This window comes from Notolepis coatsorum (genome assembly GCF_963971535.1).
Source record: "Notolepis coatsorum genome assembly, chromosome: 9".
Lineage (NCBI taxonomy): Eukaryota > Metazoa > Chordata > Actinopteri > Aulopiformes > Paralepididae > Notolepis > Notolepis coatsorum.
The window spans coordinates 151,815,986-151,835,535 of NC_140173.1; the positions used below are offsets into that span (position 1 = coordinate 151,815,986).

Below are 19,550 nucleotides of genomic sequence, written 5' to 3' on the forward strand. Positions count from 1 at the left end.
TTCATTCATAATGATGACGATAGATAGATGATTGAAACATATGAACAACTATACAAGAGAGAGAGAGAGAGATATTATTTTATTGATCCCCTTGGGGGAAATTCAGGCATCATAGCAGCATGGGGGAGGGGGAGGGGGAGGGGGGGGGGCACAGGTACATGTGCTAGTAGAAGAGATAATACAGGTCATAAAATGATAGGACAGTGGAGAAGTAAAAATGTAATAAAAATAGGCAGTGTGGGGCGCACTACGGTGCAACCGGCCGACCCGGGTTCGACTCCCGGACCTGGTGTTCTTTGCCAAATATCTTCCCCCACTCTATCTCCCATTCCTCCTCTCTCTCTCTCTCTCTCTCTCTCTCTCTCTCTGCTCCTCTCTCCTCTCTCTCTCTCTCTCTCTCTCTCTCTCTCTCTCTCTCTCTCTCTCTCTCTCTCTCTCTCTCTCTCTCTCTGCTCTCTCTCTCTGCTCTCTCTCTCTCTCTCTCTCTCTCTCTCTCTCTGCTCCTCTCTCTCTCTCTCTGCTTCTCTCTCTCTCTCTCTCTGCTTCTCTCTCTCTCTCTCTGCTCTCTCTCTCTCTCTCTCTCTCCTCTCTCTCTCTCTCTCTCTCTCTCTCTCTCTCTCTCTCTCTCTCTCTCTCTCTCTCTCTCTCTCTCTCTCTCTCTCTCTCTCTCTCTCTCTCTCTCTCTCTCTCTATCTCTCTCTCTCTCTCTCTCTACCGGACCGCCCGGTAGCAAAAACTCAATAAAAACCTACAAAAACATAACGTGTCCGAAAAATGACAAGTAACATTTAAAAATAGGCAGTGTAAACAATATAACAATATAATTAACTCTGAGTATGTCCATTTTCAAATGCAGGCAAAGGTTTCAGATTCACATTATATTTATTGTCACCGTTTTTTTTTTTTTTTTTTTTTTATGTACATAATTAATTATACATTCGGAAAAGCGTGAGATGCTTGTTTTTCCCCGGCTCCTCGACCGCAGTAGTTTGGTAGACGACGATATACGACCATCTCTACAAGCTATACAACGCAAGGTCAAAAAAAGAAACTGGACACATTTAAATAAACAATATTTATTTTTTATAGTGTAAATAGCAGCTGTGTGTTTGTGTGTACAGTTATACTAAATTAATCCCATTTATTTGGAGTGTGAATATTATACGTCACCTCTGCATGTCTTCTAACCCGCACCAAACCCTGGCAGCACATCACCCCAACACCCTCATCCAGCTCCACTGGCTCCCCATCAAATCCTGCATCACCTACAAACCCCTCCTGCTCACCTACAAATCCCTTCACGCTCTGGCACCTCAGCACCTCACTGACCTCCTCCACCCCTACACTCAGTCACGGTCCCTGCGATCCACGGACACTGGTCAGCTCTCCATCCCCCGAACCAGACTACGGACCTTCGGGGACAGAGCTTTCAGTGTGGCAGCTCCCACCCTCTGGAACTCCCTCCCCGCAGAACTCCGCACCGCCCCAACTCTGGACTCATTTAAAAAACTGCACAAAACCCACCTCTTCAACTTGGCCTTCAACCCCTAATCTCTCACTTTATATGTATATGTTGTTTCTGTCCACTATGTTTGTTAATTTGTCATCCCCCCCCCCTATGTAAAGCGACCTTGGGTCCTCTGAAAGGCGCTATATAAAACGAAGTATTATTATTATTATTTAACGGAGGCATTTCAATATTGTAACATCATCATAATGGCTAATAATACATTACATAATATTATTGTAATATAATATTCTTTGTACCCAACACTTCAATTTGCAGTCTTTAGAATACAACATGTTAATACATCACTCACTTACAGTATAGTATACAGTATTATGTGACTGCAGTAGCCAGTCTATCTCTAGATTAATAACCCAGGCCTCTCTGTACACAGGGCTCCTCCCGCTGACCACTGGGCTCTAGTCAGTACGCTTCCAACATACGTGGCTGAGAACGGCTTTGTAAGTTCCCCTCTTTGTTACACTATTTTATGCTAATCATACCACAATTCTATTGTAGATAGGGCTGTACCGATTCTACCGAATAGTTCGAAGCTTCGGAGCTTCATTCATATAACGTTGACATTCGAATTCTAAATCAACATTCGAATTTTATATATATATTTTTTTATTATAAATACATTTTTTTTGTCTATTCATTCTGTTTAAACCAATGGGGGTTTTTCTTCACAGTTGCAGATAAAGATTAGGCTACACTAATATTATAGTATTCTACTGTTATAGCATATGCGTCGTCATAAAAACATTTTATAAAACATTTATCATAAATTATGTAGCCTGTCTGCATCCGCTCGGCGCTCCATCAAGACGTCACCGTCACTTTCGTACCAACCGTGAGACCTGTTGGATTATTTATGTTGACGAAAGTGACGAGTTATATTCACTAAAGAAAGTTGATTTAATAAAAAGAAAAATACTCATTTAATCAGATGAATCACATTATTCAAATTGAGTATTTAGTTTGAGGATTTTTTTCTTTTTTAAGGACATTCGGTACAGCCCTAATTGTAGACATAGAATAGTCGTATTATTATATTCTAATTTGTTAACCCTTTCACATGCATGATCTCACATTTGAGTTGGAATGTTGAAAGTGTGTAAAGTAGACGTGCTTTTTTTTTAATCTTGTATCCGCTCCCAGATTTGCAACATGATGAACGCCTCAGCGGATGATTACTTCCACTTCCAGGTGAGATTCCTTCTGTACTTCCTTCTAAAGTACTTGAGTAATTGTACTTTGGTACAATACTTAAGTACTGTTTTGGGGGATTTGTACTTTACTCAAGTATTATTAGGTTTGTATACTTGTACTTTTACTCAATTACATTTCAGAGAAAAAAAACTCCTTGCATTTAAAATGCAAACGTACAAAGTACAAATCTCGCAGGTCCAACGATTTTAATTAGTATATTTGTTTCTCTGGCTGAACTAGCGTTAACGTTATTAATCCTGCGGCCGCTCTTTATTTAAAAACAGCCAATCAAATCCCCATCAATGGAAAATTAACCCGCCCATACCCCTGCTGATTGGTCCTTGTGCAAGACTAGAAAGCGGGGATCTTTGATTAAACACCTGCTATCAGAAGAATAGACAGTCAGAAAAAAAGTTTTTAGTTTAACTTTTTAGTACTTAAGTACATTTCAAAGTAGAAACTTTTTTACTTTTACTCAAGTGTGTTTTAGCCAGATGCCCTGACTTTGACTTGAGTACGATTTTGAGACGGTACCCATACTTACACTTAAGTATAATTTCTGCGTACTTTTTACACCCCTGGCCACCAGGCGCTGATGTTGTTTTGAATTATATGCATTGGTTTACGGTCGGAGGTGGGGAGTTGGACGTGGGAAATGCGTTGTCTCCGCGTGTGCAATCCAGCTGCAAAATTGAAAAAAGAGGGACGCTCACACTAAAGTTTTTTGGTAAATCTTTTTTGCATGAACTACAACTCACAAAGACATTTCTACAACGACATATAGCTAATATACTTACAAATATACTCTTAAAACTGCAAATAATATTAATGTTTATTACGATGCAGAGGGCCATGTTGAAATGATGTCAAATGACTATAGGGGTGTAAATATTTGACCCCACAACGATTCGATTAGATTACTGTTAGGTGGTGGCATGACGGTGGTGGAGGTGTGTAGAACCCAAGCGCAGACCAGCAGAGGATAGACAGGAGGCAGAGGTTGAATCTTGAAATTTGACCAATGCTCCTTTAATGTCGGTACGTGTGGCACAAAAACAAAGTGAGAGGGCAAGTCTCCCAAAACGTGCTAAATGCCCTACAAATCATAACCACTATAAATAATACTATCCTCCGTGACACGGAGCGATAGAGACTTCGACAAGAACAGTTATATGCTATTCACAAAAAGGGTTCAGCGGACGGCTGACAAACACACGAGCAAAACACGACAGGAACCAGGGAACGCAGAGTAATGACGCGACAGGGAAGTCAGGGCAGACCACACTTAAATACACAGACTGATTGACACAAGAGGGTAATTGGTAATGAGACACAGCTGGGTGGAACAAACTAACACAGAAAAACATTACAGGGTCGAAATATAAATACACACACTTGAGAACAACACTAAACCAATTCACGAAACCAACACAGACAGGGGGGACACTAGGCCAGGGAGTGGAACATCACAGACAACACAGACGACAAATGCACAGACAACACATTGGTGAATTGTATCCTTTTAAAAGGAAAAATAGTGCTTGGAAAAGTCCCTGAAAGTCCTTGAATTTAATTTAGGGTATGTGGGAACCCTGTGGGAACAGATGAGGTACTCAAAAAACTGAGTGCCATCCAACCTAACAAGGCCACTGGCCATGCCAACATCCCCTCCAAATTCCTCATAGACTCAGCAGCCGCCATCACCCCAGTCATCACACACATAATAAACCTCTCCATAAAACAGGGACACGTCCCCAAGGACTTCAAAATTGCGAGAGTGACCCCCCTGCACAAAAAAGGCAGCAAATTAGACCCAGGTCCACTACCGCCCTGTTTCTATTCTTACCTCCATCTCGAAAGTCATGGAAAAAAAATTCTACAAACAGGTCAAAAAGGACCCAATGAAAAAAAACGAATTCCAATCTGGTTTCAGAACATCCCACTCCACTGACACATGCCTTGTCTATTTGAACGACCACATCAAACAAGAGGTGGACGCGGGCAAATACTGCGGCATGGTCATGCTGGACCTCCAAAAGGCTTTCGACACTGTCAATCACTCCATTCTGATTGATAAGCTAAAAGCAATTGGTTTTTTGATAGTTCATCAGTGAGCTGGATGCAATCCTACCTGGAGGGGAGATCACAGATGGTGGAGGTAAACAGTACACTACCCCCCCCCCCCCCTTCCAGTGAGCTGTGGTGTTCCACAAGGAAGCATACTAGGACCGTTACTGTTCCTAATTTATGCAAATGACATGTCATTAGCTTGTGACTGCAACTTGTTCCTGTTCATGGACGACTCAGCCCTGCTGGTCTCTGACAGGGAAGAGTTACAGGTTGAAAAAGCCCTCAGCTCTGAACTCAGCAGAATCTGCACCTGGCTCACTACCAATGATACAAACTATCATTACACCTGGGTAAAACAGAGTCCATTCTATTTGGATCAAATAACAAACTCAGCAAGGCCAACGGCTTCTCAGTTACAGTGGGTGACAATATTGTCACAAGGAAAGATGAAATTGCATACCTGGGTTCCATCCTAGAGGCTAATCTTTCCTGTGACAAAATGGCATCCAAGGTAATAAAAAAAAGTCAACCAACGAACAAGATTCTTGTACCGGATCTCCTCTCTGGTAAACAGGAATACCCTGAAGACTCTGGCAGGAGCACTCATTCAAGGGTACTACGACTATGCTTGCACCTCATGGTACCGAAGCACCTAAAAGGCACTAAAAACAAGATTAGAAACATCACAAAACAAACTGGTCAGACTACTGCTTGACCTTACTCCTAGAACCCACCTCATTCCTGCCCATTTTGACATCCTAGGATGGCTTAGAGTAGACGACACAGCAACAGCGAGTACAGCAACTTGTAATGGGCCTGGTCTACAAGATACACTACACCACTAAGGTACCCATGTACATGTCGAAATACTTCCCAAAGGTCAGTGAATACCACGACCACAACGCCAGAGGGAGTTCCACAAATCATGTTCAACCCAGATTCGGCTCAAACAAGGGACTAAACACCTTTCGCAATTATGCCACAACACTGTGGAACGCCCTACCCACAGCCGTAAAAGAATGTGAATCACTACCCACTTTCAAAACCGCTCTTAAAGAGCACCTACGGGAGACTGCAATTAGAAACTGGCCACCGTAAATGTCCAAACCCACCGCCCCAATCAACTCCCTCAATGTACAGTGTCCTCCCCCTCAAATGTATATATTCTCTTTTAGAAACTCTGTCTGTAAATAGACAGTACTGTATATTTGTATATCTTGTATGTCATAAATGTCACGATGAATTGAAAATGGGGGACCCTGATGTAAACAAGACGAAAGTCTTTCTCTGGTCTGCATCCCCTTAACAATTGTGTGTATTGAGCCGTACGGTGTATTGTACCCATTCTGCAATCTGTTAATACAATTTTCAATCAATCAATCAATCAATCAATCAATCAATCAATCTGTGAAATGGTGATGTTTGGTTTTCTGTTTCCTGCAGAAAGAGGCGGTGGACGAGTCGGGGTGGAAGATTAAGAACGTCCTCTCCCTCCCGATTGTCAACAAGAAGGAAGAAATTGTCGGAGTTGCCACTTTCTACAACAGGAAGGACGGCAAACCATTCGACGAGAACGATGAACAAATTACAGAAGTATGAGCAAGTAGTGCACCTCAACACAACACCGTCTTGCTTCATCTTGTGATAATGGACTCATTATTTGTGTATTTGATTGAATATTATATAGATCATTATTAACGCATTCGAAATGTAATTAGACTATTTGTTGCAACTAAAAGTGAAACTGCATTGGTTACACAAGGCATCTCAGACTCATTCAACTTGTTTCTTCTCGTCTCCAGGCCCTCACCCAGTTCCTGGGCTGGTCCACAATAAACTGTGACACCTACGACAAACTGAACAAGACAGAGTGGCGCAAGGACATAGCCCAAGAAATGCTGATGTACCAGGGCAGGGCCACGCCTGCTGAGGTCCAGACCATCTTGGTAAGGTCATAGTCAGTGGTAGAGCGGTCCAGTCCATCTTGGTAAGGTCATACTCAGTGGTAGAGAGGTCCAGACCATCTTGGTAAGGTCATACTCAGTGGTAGAGAGGTCCAGTCCATCTTGGTAAGGTCATACTCAGTGGTAGAGACTAGAGGTACTATAGCTCAAGGCTAATATAATGGAATATACTTTATCGTCATTATACAGTGTCATACAATGAGATTAGGGACTCGAAGTTACGGTGCTGGTTCACACAAGTGACACAAAAAGAAACATAATATCACAATACTATACAGTACAGAATATACAACAATACAACAAACAATCACAGTGTCAACCAGTAGTGGGTGGTCTATATCTTGCACAGTGTGAGGAGAGGGGGTGGTGTTGTTGGTGCATATCAGAGTTCAAGGTGGCGACGATGGCTATGGGGGGAAACCGGCCTCTGAGTCCATTGGTTCTGGCTCTGATGCACCTGCCCGACGGCAGCGGGCTGTTCCTCGCTCTGTTGAGGCGGCAGGAGTTATGTATGTCCTTCAGGGAGGGTTAGGGTGAGGGTGCAGATAGGCTAAGTCACCAGGCAGCCATCCAATGGGAGATGGAGGTATGGAGCCATGCTCAGATTGCGCTGGCGGAGTGTTGGGGAAACACGGCTAAATTGTAACTGCGCATGTGTCACACTCCAACGATTGACGTGATATCCCGACTGAGTTTTTGGTCGATAGAGAACCACAGGGCGCCTATCGCAAAGAGTTCCAGGGCCAAATTCCCAATCGGATCTCTGACATCAAGGCCACCTAATCATCCCTCCCCCCTTAATTTACTGATATCCCTGTCTCCTGAGCCGTTCAGCCATTGTGTAGTGTGATGTGTGCCTGGTGTCTGGTGCCAGTGTATGGTAGTCAGTGTGTAGTATGATGTGTGCCTGGTGCCAGTGTGTGGTAGTCATTGTGTAGTGTGATGTGTGCCTGGTGCCAGTGTATGGTAGTCATTGTGTAGTGTGATCTGTGCCTGGTGCCAGTGTATGGTAGTCATTGTGTAGTGTGATGTGTGCCTGGTGCCAGTGTATGGTAGTCAGTGTGTAGTGTGATGTGTGCCTGGTGCCAGTGTATGGTAGTCAGTGTGTAGTGTGATGTGTGCCTGGTGCCAGTGTATGGTAGTCATTGTGTAGTGTGATGTGTGCCTGGTGCCAGTGTATGGTAGTCAGTGTGTAGTGTGATGTGTGCCTGGTGCCAGTGTATGGTAGTCAGTGTGTAGTGTGATGTGTGCCTGGTGCCAGTGTGAGTGTATGGTAGTCATTGTGTAGTGTGCTGTGTGCCTGGTGCCAGTGTATGGTAGTCAGTGTGTAGTGTGATGTGTGCCTGGTGCCAGTGTATGGTAGTCAGTGTGTAGTGTGATGTGTGCCGGGTGCCAGTGTATGGTAGTCAGTGTGTAGTGTGATCTGTGCCTGGTGCCAGTGTATGGTAGTCAGTGTGTAGTGTGATGTGTGCCTGGTGCCAGTGTATGGTAGTCAGTGTGTAGTGTGATGTGTGCCAGGTGCCAGTGTATGGTAGTCAGTGTGTAGTGTGATGTGTGCCTGGTGCCAGTGTATGGTAGTCAGTGTGTAGTGTGATGTGTGCCTGGTGCCAGTGTATGGTAGTCAGTGTGTAGTATGATGTGTGCCTGGTGCCAGTGTATGGTAGTCATTGTGTAGTGTGATGTGTGCCTGGTGCCAGTGTATGGTAGTCAGTGTGTAGTGTGATGTGTGCCTGGTGCCAGTGTATGGTAGTCAGTGTGTAGTGTGATGTGTGCCTGGTGCCAGTGTATGGTAGTCAGTGTGTAGTATGATGTGTGCCTGGTGCCAGTGTGTGGTAGTCAGTGTGTAGTGTGATGTGTGCCTGGTGCCAGTGTATGGTAGTCAGTGTGTAGTATGATGTGTGCCTGGTGCCAGTGTATGGTAGTCATTGTGTAGTGTGATGTGTGCCTGGTGCCAGTGTATGGTAGTCAGTGTGTAGTGTGATGTGTGCCTGGTGCCAGTGTATGGTAGTCAGTGTGTAGTGTGATGTGTGCCTGGTGCCAGTGTATGGTAGTCAGTGTGTAGTATGATGTGTGCCTGGTGCCAGTGTGTGGTAGTCATTGTGTAGTGTGATGTGTGCCTGGTGCCAGTGTATGGTAGTCATTGTGTAGTGTGATGTGTGCCTGGTGCCAGTGTATGGTAGTCAGTGTGTAGTGTGATGTGTGCCTGGTGCCAGTGTGTGGTAGTCATTGTGTAGTGTGATGTGTGCCTGGTGCCAGTGTATGGTAGTCAGTGTGTAGTGTGATGTGTGCCTGGTGCCAGTGTGTGGTAGTCATTGTGTAGTGTGATGTGTGCCTGGTGCCAGTGTATGGTAGTCATTGTGTAGTGTGATGTGTGCCTGGTGCCAGTGTATGGTAGTCATTGTGTAGTGTGATGTGTGCCTGGTGCCAGTGCATGGTAGTCAGTGTGTAGTGTGATCTGTGCCTGTGTTTATCTAAAATGTTACCAATTGTCGGAAATTGGTTTTTAAGCGATAAATATTGGATCCGATTTTCTTTCAATAAAAAACAGCATTTAAAAGTGAATTGTATCCTTTTAAATGCCCTTTTCCCTTATGCCCCCCTAACGATTTAGCAGAGTTGTCACCTTAGTGCATGAAAAGATTGCATCACGTTCAAGGTCATAAAAAACTTAATTTGTAATATTTCGTTCCAATTCTTTTTTTATGAATACCACTATGAACCTAACTCAACATATCTATCAAAGATTCCAAATATTTCCATTTGAAGGGTTATGGTTAGGGTTAGGGTTAGGGTTAGGGTTGGGGTTAGGGTTAGGGTTGGGGTTAGGGTTGGGGTTAGGGTTAGGGTTGGGGTTAGGGTTAGGGTTGGGGTTAGGGTTGGGGTTAGGGTTAGGGTTGGGGTTAGGGTTAGGGTTGGGGTTAGGGTTAGGTTAGGGGACTGTTGAGCAAGTGTTGGGGTGGGCACGGGCACAGGGATGCGATTTTACCTTCTCCTAATCTTTCTGTCTGGGTAACCCTAACCCTAACCCTAATGAGAACACAAAAAAAGTGCTAAGGTTTTTGTGAGGCTAAAGTGTATAACTTTTTTTTTAGAGGTATTCTAATGATGATCCTTTTATATATTGAATATATATCAAAGATGACCAATCTGACCCAATTTCATGACATAATAATCAACACAGCCATCGTTGTACACAGAAACACAAATACATATAGGCAAAAAACACAAAATAGTCGCTAAGGGGGCAGAAGGGTTAAAATGAAAAAAAGGGCTTGGAAAAGTACTTGAAAGTCCTTGAATTTCTTTTTGCAATGTCTGTGGGAACCCTGTAAATGTATACTCCATAGTGTACCTTCCACCCCACTAGGGCTGGGCATCACCAGAGGCCTCGCCATACGATATCATCACCACGCTTAAGTCACGATACGATAGTATTGCCATTCAAAATATATTGCGATATTAATATTGCGAAATATATTGCTCAACCGCAAAGTCAACATGTTTTATCTATAATAAAATAAGGTTTTCAGTCCGTTCATCTCACTTCAATAATTCAATAATTTTTATTGCAGCAAATGGTATTTTCTCAAGCAGACAGATGTCATCTGTGTTGCATGTACCTGACAAAACTGAACCGTTTGTATTACAGTCATATTCCAACTCAACTGAATGCACACGTGTGCGTGCGTGCGTGTGTGTGTGTGTGTGTGTGTGTGTGTGTACTATACTGTATCGATATTCCCCCCCCCCCCAACGCTACACTCAGGTGAAGCCTCTACACGGTCTAACGGATGGACTAATGGAGCCACGTCTTTTTTCCTACAGAAAACTGACGAGAAGCTGGGCAGTCCACCCGAGGACTGCGACGCAAAGGACATGTACAAACTATTGGTAAGAGAAACCGTTACACTGTTACCCTGTTACCCTGACTGTTACCCTGTTACCCTGACTGTTACCCTGTTACACTGTTACCCTGACTGTTACCCTGACTGTTACCCTGACTGTTACCCTGTTACCCAGACTGTTACCCTGTTACCCTGACTGTTACCCTGTTACCCTGACTGTTACCCTGTTACCCTGTTACCCTGACTGTTACCCTGACTGTTACCCTGTTACCCTGACTGTTACCCTGACTGTTACCCTGTTACCCTGACTGTTACCCTGACTGTTACCCAGACTGTTACCCTGACTGTTACACTGTTACCCTGACTGTTACCCTGACTGTTACACTGTTACCCTGACTGTTACACTGTTACCCTGACTGTTACCCTGTTACCCTGACTGTTACCCTGACTGTTACCCTGTTACCCTGACTGTTACCCTGTTACCCTGACTGTTACCCTGCATGTTACCCTGACTGTTACCCTGACTGTTACCCTGACTGTTACCCTGTTACCCTGACTGTTACCCTGTTACCCTGACTGTACCCTGACTGTTACCCTGACTGTTACCCTGACTGTTACCCTGTTACCCTGACTGTTACCCTGTTACCCTGACTGTTACCCTGACTGTTACCCTGACTGTTACCCTGTTACCCTGCCTGTTACCCTGACTGTTACCCTGACTGTTACCCTGACTGTTACCCTGTTACCCTGACTGTTACCCTGTTACCCTGTTACCCTGACTGTTACCCTGTTACCCTGACTGTTACCCTGTTACCCTGACTGTTACCCTGACTGTTACCCTGACTGTTACCCTGACTGTTACCCTGTTACCCTGACTGTTACCCTGACTGTTACCCTGACTGTTACCCTGACTGTTACCCTGACTGTTACCCTGACTGTTACCCTGTTACCCTGACTGTTACCCTGACTGTTACCCTGACTGTTACCCTGACTGTTACCCTGACTGTTACCCTGTTACCCTGACTGTTACCCTGACTGTTACCCTGACTGTTACCCTGCCTGTTACCCTGACTGTTACCCTGACTGTTACCCTGACTGTTACCCTGACTGTTACCCTGCCTGTTACCCTGACTGTTACCCTGACTGTTACCCTGTTACCCTGACTGTTACCCTGACTGTTACCCTGTTACCCTGACTGTTACCCTGACTGTTACCCTGACTGTTACCCTGACTGTTACCCTGTTACCCTGACTGTTACCCTGCCTGTTACCCTGTTACCCTGCCTGTTACCCTGTTACCCTGACTGTTACCCTGCCTGTTACCCTGACTGTTACCCTGCCTGTTACCCTGCCTGTTACCCTGTTACCCTGACTGTTACCCTGCCTGTTACCCTGTTACCCTGACTGTTTGGACCGTGTCTCGCACGCAGAGGACCACCATCCCTGACGCCAAGAAGGTGGAGCTGCTGGAGTTCCGCTTCAGCGACTTCCCGCTGTCCGAGAAGGACCTCGTCATGTGCGGCATCCGCTGCTTCTTCGAGCTGGGAGTGGTGGAGAAGTTCAAGGTCCCCCCAGAGGTACAGTGTGGTACTGCCGTGTACTATATACTACTGCAGTATATACACTCTTAACCCCTTCACTACCACACTACAGAAGGTTAACACTTTCACTACCACACTACAGAAGATTAACCTTTCATTACCACACTACAGAAGATTAACCTTTCACTACCACACTGCAGACGGTTAACCCTTTCACTACCACACTACAGAAGGTTAATCTTTCACTACTACACTACAGAAGGTTAACCCTTTCACTACCACACTACAGAAGGTTAATCTTTCACTACTACACTACAGAAGGTTAACCTTTCACTACCACACTACAGACGGTTAACCCTTTCACTACCACACTACAGAAGGTTAATCTTTCACTACTACACTACAGAAGGTTAACACTTTCACTACCACACTACAGACGGTTAACCGACTAAATCCGTTCAGCAGTTCTCGAGTTACATGCCGATATGTGAGGCGTGCGCCAAAGTACACCGCAGAGTCATATTACCACCCCCGACTCCCGGGACTCTAGCTCCGAAATTATTGGACAGGGTTGTAGCCAATGAGTGTGGCTTTCCAATGATACCCCATGTGGGGGATCTGCGAATCAGGGATCTAGGTGAAAAGTCACAAGCAAAAACCGGAAGAGAAAAAAACGCCAAATGAATTGAAGTCAATGAGGAAAGGGTTTACTGGAGAGCTTTTTTTTCCACAGTTTACCAGAATTGCTCCTAATCACTCATTTCTGAATGGATTCTTATGAAATTTGGACAGCTCATACCAATTGTTTTAGAAATACTATATTTGGATATTGCAACTACTACAGAAAAACGTGAGTAACAAGTTTTTCTACAACTCAAGTTTAGACCTACTGTATGTTACATTACATTTCATTAGCACTAAAAGTGATCTTTCTTTATTGTATCAGAAACTTCAGAATGTTATCTTTCAAAAGAGACCAGGCGTATAGCATGTGCTATAAGTATAAAGTATAAAGATACTCTTTAAAAAAAAATATGCAGGCGGGCACTCTCTCAGTCGCAAACGTTTCAACTTTAGCCGCAGAGCACACCGACGTCAATGTCACCTTCTTGCCGACGAACCAATCAAATCGACGTGTTAATTTTGGCAGTTTCCGACACAAAGAATGAGCAGGTCTTACCACGGCCAGGATATGAACAGAAAACGCAACTGGAAGTAGGTGTGCCAGTGTAGCCTATAGTTCCCAACAGTCACCCCCAATAAACTCCAAATACAACTCCAAAACGTTCCTGTTAAACACGTGGTAAACACACAGGTCACAACAATGTTTACAGGAACATTTTGGAGTTGTATTTGGAGCGTATGTCGTGACTGTTGGGAACTAGGCTATACACTGGCACACCTACTTCCAGTGAATGACGCTAAGCTAGGCTAACGGCGCGGCTGTTCCCTATAAGCCGAATGCATCCACCGAGAAGAAAAGGGTATCTGCTCGTCTAACTCCGGGGTAGATGGCAAATAAGCGAATTTCCCGAAAAGTTGGCGTGTTCCTTCAGCATTAACCCAATGTGGAGTTTGTCTATATTTTAATACCAGATTCCCTATATAAAGTATACTGAATTAATAGTTCTAATGATTTAGGTTCTAGTGCTTTACAACCAGAGTGAAATAGCATTATTACTTAAATAACCAGTTTGACATTCTAAATGATATTCAAATATCTTTTATCTAATATGGTTTAATTAATATGATCTTGTTTATGACCATTTCCATGAACCTTTAGCAAAAGCAAGTTAGGTCTGTGTTTCTCTGCCTGTCACTCCTCGGCTGTCTGTTGCTGAACTCTGCTCTTAGCTGGACGTGCCTTCATTTACATACAGTACTCAATCACGAGTGGGGGTGTTGAGTGGCTGTTTTCCTTCTGTTCCAAATAGTCGAGTACATTTGTTTAGAGTGGGGGTTGTCCGAAACCTCTCCCAGTATGTCACACTCCACTTCAGCAACACCAGGCGTCTTTCATTTTGGTTTTCTAATTTGTACACAACATATTAGTTATGAAATACACAGTCAAAGATACCACACAGGTTAACGTAACTCCCATTGTGTCTCCCCTGTTGTGTCGTCTGCGCAGGTCTTGACCAGGTGGATGTACACCGTCCGCAAGGGTTACCGTGACATCACGTACCACAACTGGAGGCATGGCTTCAACGTGGGCCAGACCATGTTCACTCTCCTCATGGTGAGGCGTGCCTCTCCCCAGCGCTCCCTCCGGGGTTCAACTATACCGTACTTTTCGCACTATAAGCCGCACCTGACTATAAGCCGCGGCAGCTAAATTGAATGATGTGTGTACATATATATAAGCCGCACTGGACTATAAGCCGCATGTGTTTTAATGTTTAATTACCATATTATGTAAGGAGTGGAGCCTGCGGCTTAATTTGACTCAACGCGGGAAAAACCTCACCCGGCCCGGACACGGAAAGGATTGACAGATTGATTGCTCTTTCTCGATTCTGTGGGTGGTGGTGGTGCATGGCCGTTCTTACAGTATATTGAGCTTTAAGTTCCCACCTCTACAGAGAATGACTCCCACCTCTACAGAGAATGACTCCCACCTCTACAGAGAATGACTCCCACCTCTACAGAGAATGACTCCCACCTCTACAGAGAATGACTCCCACCTCTACAGTAGAATGACTCCCACCTCTACAGAGAATGACTCCCACCTCTACAGAGAATGACTCCCACCTCTACAGAGAATGACTCCCACCTCTACAGAGAATGACTCCCACCTCTACAGAGAATGACTCCCACCTCTACAGAGAATGACTCCACCTCTACAGAGAATGACTCCCACCTCTACAGAGAATGACTCCCACCTCTACAGTAGAATGACTCCCACCTCTACAGTAGAATGACTCCCACCTCTACAGTAGAATGACTCCCACCTCTACAGTAGAATGAAGAAGAAGCCACCATGTAACACCGTGTGTTCTCTCCTCTGTCCTCCTTCTTCCACAGACAGGGAAGCTGAAGAAGTATTACTCGGACCTGGAGACCTTCGCCATGGTTTCCGCTGCGTTCTGCCACGACATCGACCACAGAGGAACTAACAACCTCTACCAGACCAAGTACGATCCCTCCCAGTCCCACTGTCCCCCTCCCAGTCTCCCTCCCAGTCCCACCGGCTGCCTCCCAGTCCCCCTCCCAGTCCCACTGTCCCCCTCCCAGTCCTCCTCCCAGTCCCACCGGCTGCCTCCCAGTCCCCCTCCCAGTCCCACTGTCCCCCTCCCAGTCCTCCTCCCAGTCCCACCGGCTGCCTCCCAGTCCTCCTCCCAGTCCCACTGTCCCCCTCCCAGTCCCCCTCCCAGTCCCACTGTCTCCCTCCCAGTCCCCCTCCCAGTCCCACTGTCCCCCTCCCAGTCCTCCTCCCAGTCCCACTGTCTCCCTCCCAGTCCCCCTCCCAGTCCCACTGGCTGCCTCCCAGTCCCCCTCCCAGTCCCCCTCCCAGTCCTCCTCCCAGTCCTCCTCCCAGTCTCCCTCCCAGTCATCCTCCCAGTCCTCCTCCCAGTCCCCCTCCCAGTCCTCCTCCCAGTCTCCCTCCCAGTCATCCTCCCAGTCCTCCTCCCAGTCCCACTGTCTCCCTCCCAGTCCTCCTCCCAGTCCTCCTCCCAGTCCCACTGTCTCCCTCCCAGTCCTCCTCCCAGTCCTCCTCCCAGTCCCACTGTCTCCCTCCCAGTCCCACTGTCTCCCTCCCAGTCCCACTGTCTCCTCCCAGTCCCCCTCCCAGTCTCCCTCCCAGTCCCACTGTCTCCTCCCAGTCCCACTGTCTCCTCCCAGTCCTCCTCCCAGTCTCCCTCCCAGTCCTCCTCCCAGTCCCCCTCCCAGTCCCCCTCCCAGTCTCCCTCCCAGTCCTCCTCCCAGTCCCCCTCCCAGTCTCCCTCCCAGTTCTCCTCCCAGTCTCCCTCCCAGTCCCCCTCCCAGTCCCCCTCCCAGTCCCCCTCCCAGTCCCACTGTCTCCTCCCAGTCCCCCTCCCAGTCCTCCTCCCAGTCTCCCTCCCAGTCCCACTGTCTCCTCCCAGTCCCCCTCCCAGTCCTCCTCCCAGTCTCCCTCCCAGTCCTCCTCCCAGTCCTCCTCCCAGTCCTCCTCCCAGTCCCCCTCCCAGTCCCCCTCCCAGTCCTCCTCCCAGTCCTCCTCCCAGTCCCCCTCCCAGTCCCCCTCCCAGTCCCCCTCCCAGTCCCCCTCCCAGTCCTCCTCCCAGTCCCCCTCCCAGTCCACCTCCCAGTCCCACTGTCCACCTCCCAGTCCTCCTCCCAGTCCCCCTCCCAGTCCCCCTCCCAGTCCCCCTCCCAGTCCCCCTCCCTGTCTCCCTCCCAGTCCCCCTCCCAGTCCCCCTCCCAGTCCCCCTCCCAGTCCCCCTCCCAGTCCTCCTCCCAGTCCCCCTCCCAGTCCACCTCCCAGTCCCACTGTCCACCTCCCAGTCCCCCTCCCGTCTCCCCTCCCAGTCTCCCTCCCAGTCCCCCTCCCAGTCCCCCTCCCAGTCTCCCTCCCAGTCCTCCTCCCAGTCCTCCTCCCAGTCCTCCTCCCAGTCCCCCTCCCAGTCCCCCTCCCAGTCCTCCTCCCAGTCCTCCTCCCAGTCCCCCTCCCAGTCCTCCTCCCAGTCCCCCTCCCAGTCCTCCTCCCAGTCCTCCCAGTCACACTGTCTCCCTCCCAGTCCCCCTCCAAGTCCCACTGTCTCCCTCCCAGTCCTCCTCCCAGTCCTCCCAGTCACACTGTCTCCCTCCCAGTCCTCCTCCCAGTCCCACTGTCTCCCTCCCAGTCCCCCTCCCAGTCCTCCTCCCAGTCCTCCTCCCAGTCCCACTGTCTCCCTCCCAGTCCTCCTCCCAGTCCCCCTCCCAGTCCCCCTCCCAGTCCACCTCCCAGTCCACCTCCCAGTCCCCCTCCCAGTCCCCCTCCCAGTCCCCCTCCCAGTCTCCCTCCCAGTCCCCCTCCCAGTCCCACAGTCTCCCTCCCAGTCCCCCTCCCAGTCCTCCTCCCAGTCCCCCTCCCAGTCCCCCTCCCAGTCCACCTCCCAGTCCCCCTCCCAGTCCCACAGTCCCCCTCCCAGTCCCCCTCCCAGTCCCCCTCCCAGTCCTCCTCCCAGTCTCCCTCCCAGTCCCCCTCCCAGTCCTCCTCCCAGTCCCCCTCCCAGTCCCCCTCCCAGTCCACCTCCCAGTCCACCTCCCAGTCCCCCTCCCAGTCCCCCTCCCAGTCCCCCTCCCAGTCTCCCTCCCAGTCCCCCTCCCAGTCCCACAGTCCCCCTCCCAGTCCCCCTCCCAGTCCCCCTCCCAGTCCCCCTCCCAGTCCCAGTCCCACAGTCCTCCTCCCAGTCCCCCTCCCAGTCCCCCTCCCAGTCCCCCTCCCAGTCCCCCTCCCAGTCCCACTGTCTCCCTCCCAGTCCTCCTCCCAGTCCCACTGTCTCCCTCCCAGTCCCCCTCCCAGTCCCCCTCCCAGTCCCCCTCCCAGTCCCACTGTCCCCCTCCCAGTCCCCCTCCCAGTCCCCCTCCCAGTCCTCCTCCCAGTCCCCCTCCCAGTCCACCTCCCAGTCCCACTGTCCACCTCCCAGTCCCCCTCCCAGTCCCCCTCCCAGTCCACCTCCCGTCTCCCCTCCCAGTCCCCCTCCCAGTCCCACTGTCTCCCTCCCAGTCCTCCTCCCAGTCCCCCTCCAAGTCCCACTGTCTCCCTCCCAGTCCTCCTCCCAGTCCCACTGTCTCCCTCCCAGTCCTCCTCCCAGTCCCACTGTCTCCCTCCCAGTCCCCCTCCCAGTCCCCCTCCCAGTCCCCCTCCCAGTCCCCCTCCCAGTCCCCCTCCCAGTCTCCCTCCCAGTCCCCCTCCCAGTCCTCCTCCCAGTCCCCCTCCCAGTCCCCCTCCCAGTCCCCCTCCCAGTCCACCTCCCAGTCCCCCTCCCAGTCCACCTCCCAGTCCCCCTCCCAGTCCCCCTCCCAGTCCCCCTCCCAGTCCCCCTCCCAGTCCTCCTCCCAGTCCTCCTCCCAGTCCCAGTCCCCCTCCCAGTCCACCTCCCAGTCCCCCTCCCAGTCCCCCTCCCAGTCCCCCTCCCAGTCCTCCTCCCAGTCCCAGTCCCCCTCCCAGTCCCCCTCCCAGTCCCCCTCCCAGTCCACCTCCCAGTCCCCCTCCCAGTCCCAGTCCCCCTCCCAGTCCACCTCCCAGTCCCCCTCCCAGTCCCCCTCCCAGTCCCAGTCCTCCTCCCAGTCCACCTCCCAGTCCCACTGTCTCCCTCCCAGTCCCCCTCCCAGTCCCCCTCCCAGTCCCAGTCCTCCTCCCAGTCCCCCTCCCAGTCCTCCTCCCAGTCCCCCTCCCAGTCCCCCTCCCAGTCTCCCTCCCTGTCTCCCTCCCAGTCTCCCTCCCAGTCTCCCTCCCAGTCTCCCTCCCAGTCCACCTCCCAGTCCACCTCCCAGTCCCCCTCCCAGTCCCCCTCCCAGTCCCCCTCCCAGTCCCCCTCCACCTCCCAGTCCCCCTCCCAGTCCACCTCCCAGTCCCCCTCCCAGTCCCCCTCCCAGTCCCCCTCCCAGTCTCCCTCCCAGTCCCCCTCCCAGTCCCCCTCCCAGTCCCCCTCCACCTCCCAGTCCCCCTCCCAGTCCACCTCCCAGTCCCCCTCCCAGTCCCCCTCCCAGTCCCAGTCCTCCTCCCAGTCCACCTCCCAGTCCCCCTCCCAGTCCCCCTCCCAGTCCCCCTCCACCTCCCAGTCCACCTCCCAGTCCTCCTCCCAGTCCTCCTCCCAGTCCCCCTCCCAGTCCCCCTCCCAGTCCCAGTCCTCCTCCCAGTCCACCTCCCAGTCCCCCTCCCAGTCCCCCTCCCAGTCCCCCTCCCAGTCCCAGTCCCCCTCCCAGTCCCCCTCCACCTCCCCCTCCCCCTCCCAGTCCCCCTCCCAGTCCCCCTCCCAGTCCACCTCCCAGTCCTCCTCCCAGTCCTCCTCCCAGTCCACCTCCCAGTCCCCCTCCCAGTCCCCCTCCCAGTCCCCCTCCCAGTCCCAGTCCCCCTCCCAGTCCCCCTCCACCTCCCCCTCCCCCTCCCAGTCCCCCTCCCAGTCCCCCTCCCAGTCCACCTCCCAGTCCTCCTCCCAGTCCCCCTCCCAGTCCCCCTCCCAGTCCACCTCCCAGTCCTCCTCCCAGTCCCCCTCCCAGTCCCCCTCCCAGTCCACCTCCCAGTCCCCCTCCCAGTCCCCCTCCCAGTCCTCCTCCCAGTCCCCCTCCCAGTCCCCCTCCCAGTCCCCCTCCCAGTCCCAGTCCCCCTCCCAGTCCCCCTCCACCTCCCCCTCCCCCTCCCAGTCCCCCTCCCAGTCCCCCTCCCAGTCCACCTCCCAGTCCTCCTCCCAGTCCCCCTCCCAGTCCCCCTCCCAGTCCACCTCCCA

At 50.2% G+C, this 19,550-nt stretch overlaps 1 protein-coding gene across 1 annotated transcript in view; it reads left to right on the plus strand.

Moving 5' to 3' along the window:
- The window catches only part of LOC311233978 (cone cGMP-specific 3',5'-cyclic phosphodiesterase subunit alpha'-like), a gene marked incomplete at both ends in the record, with an annotated part of 57,410 nt that overhangs the window by 14,379 nt on the left and 23,481 nt on the right, over window positions 1–19,550 (plus strand). Inside the window, 8 exons of the mRNA XM_084321049.1 lie at window positions 1,902–1,968; window positions 2,669–2,716; window positions 6,233–6,382; window positions 6,592–6,735; window positions 10,579–10,644; window positions 12,028–12,174; window positions 14,270–14,377; window positions 15,163–15,272. Coding sequence (XP_084177175.1) covers window positions 1,902–1,968; window positions 2,669–2,716; window positions 6,233–6,382; window positions 6,592–6,735; window positions 10,579–10,644; window positions 12,028–12,174; window positions 14,270–14,377; window positions 15,163–15,272 — 840 coding nt within the window. The remainder of the gene's footprint in view (window positions 1–1,901; window positions 1,969–2,668; window positions 2,717–6,232; window positions 6,383–6,591; window positions 6,736–10,578; window positions 10,645–12,027; window positions 12,175–14,269; window positions 14,378–15,162; window positions 15,273–19,550) is intronic.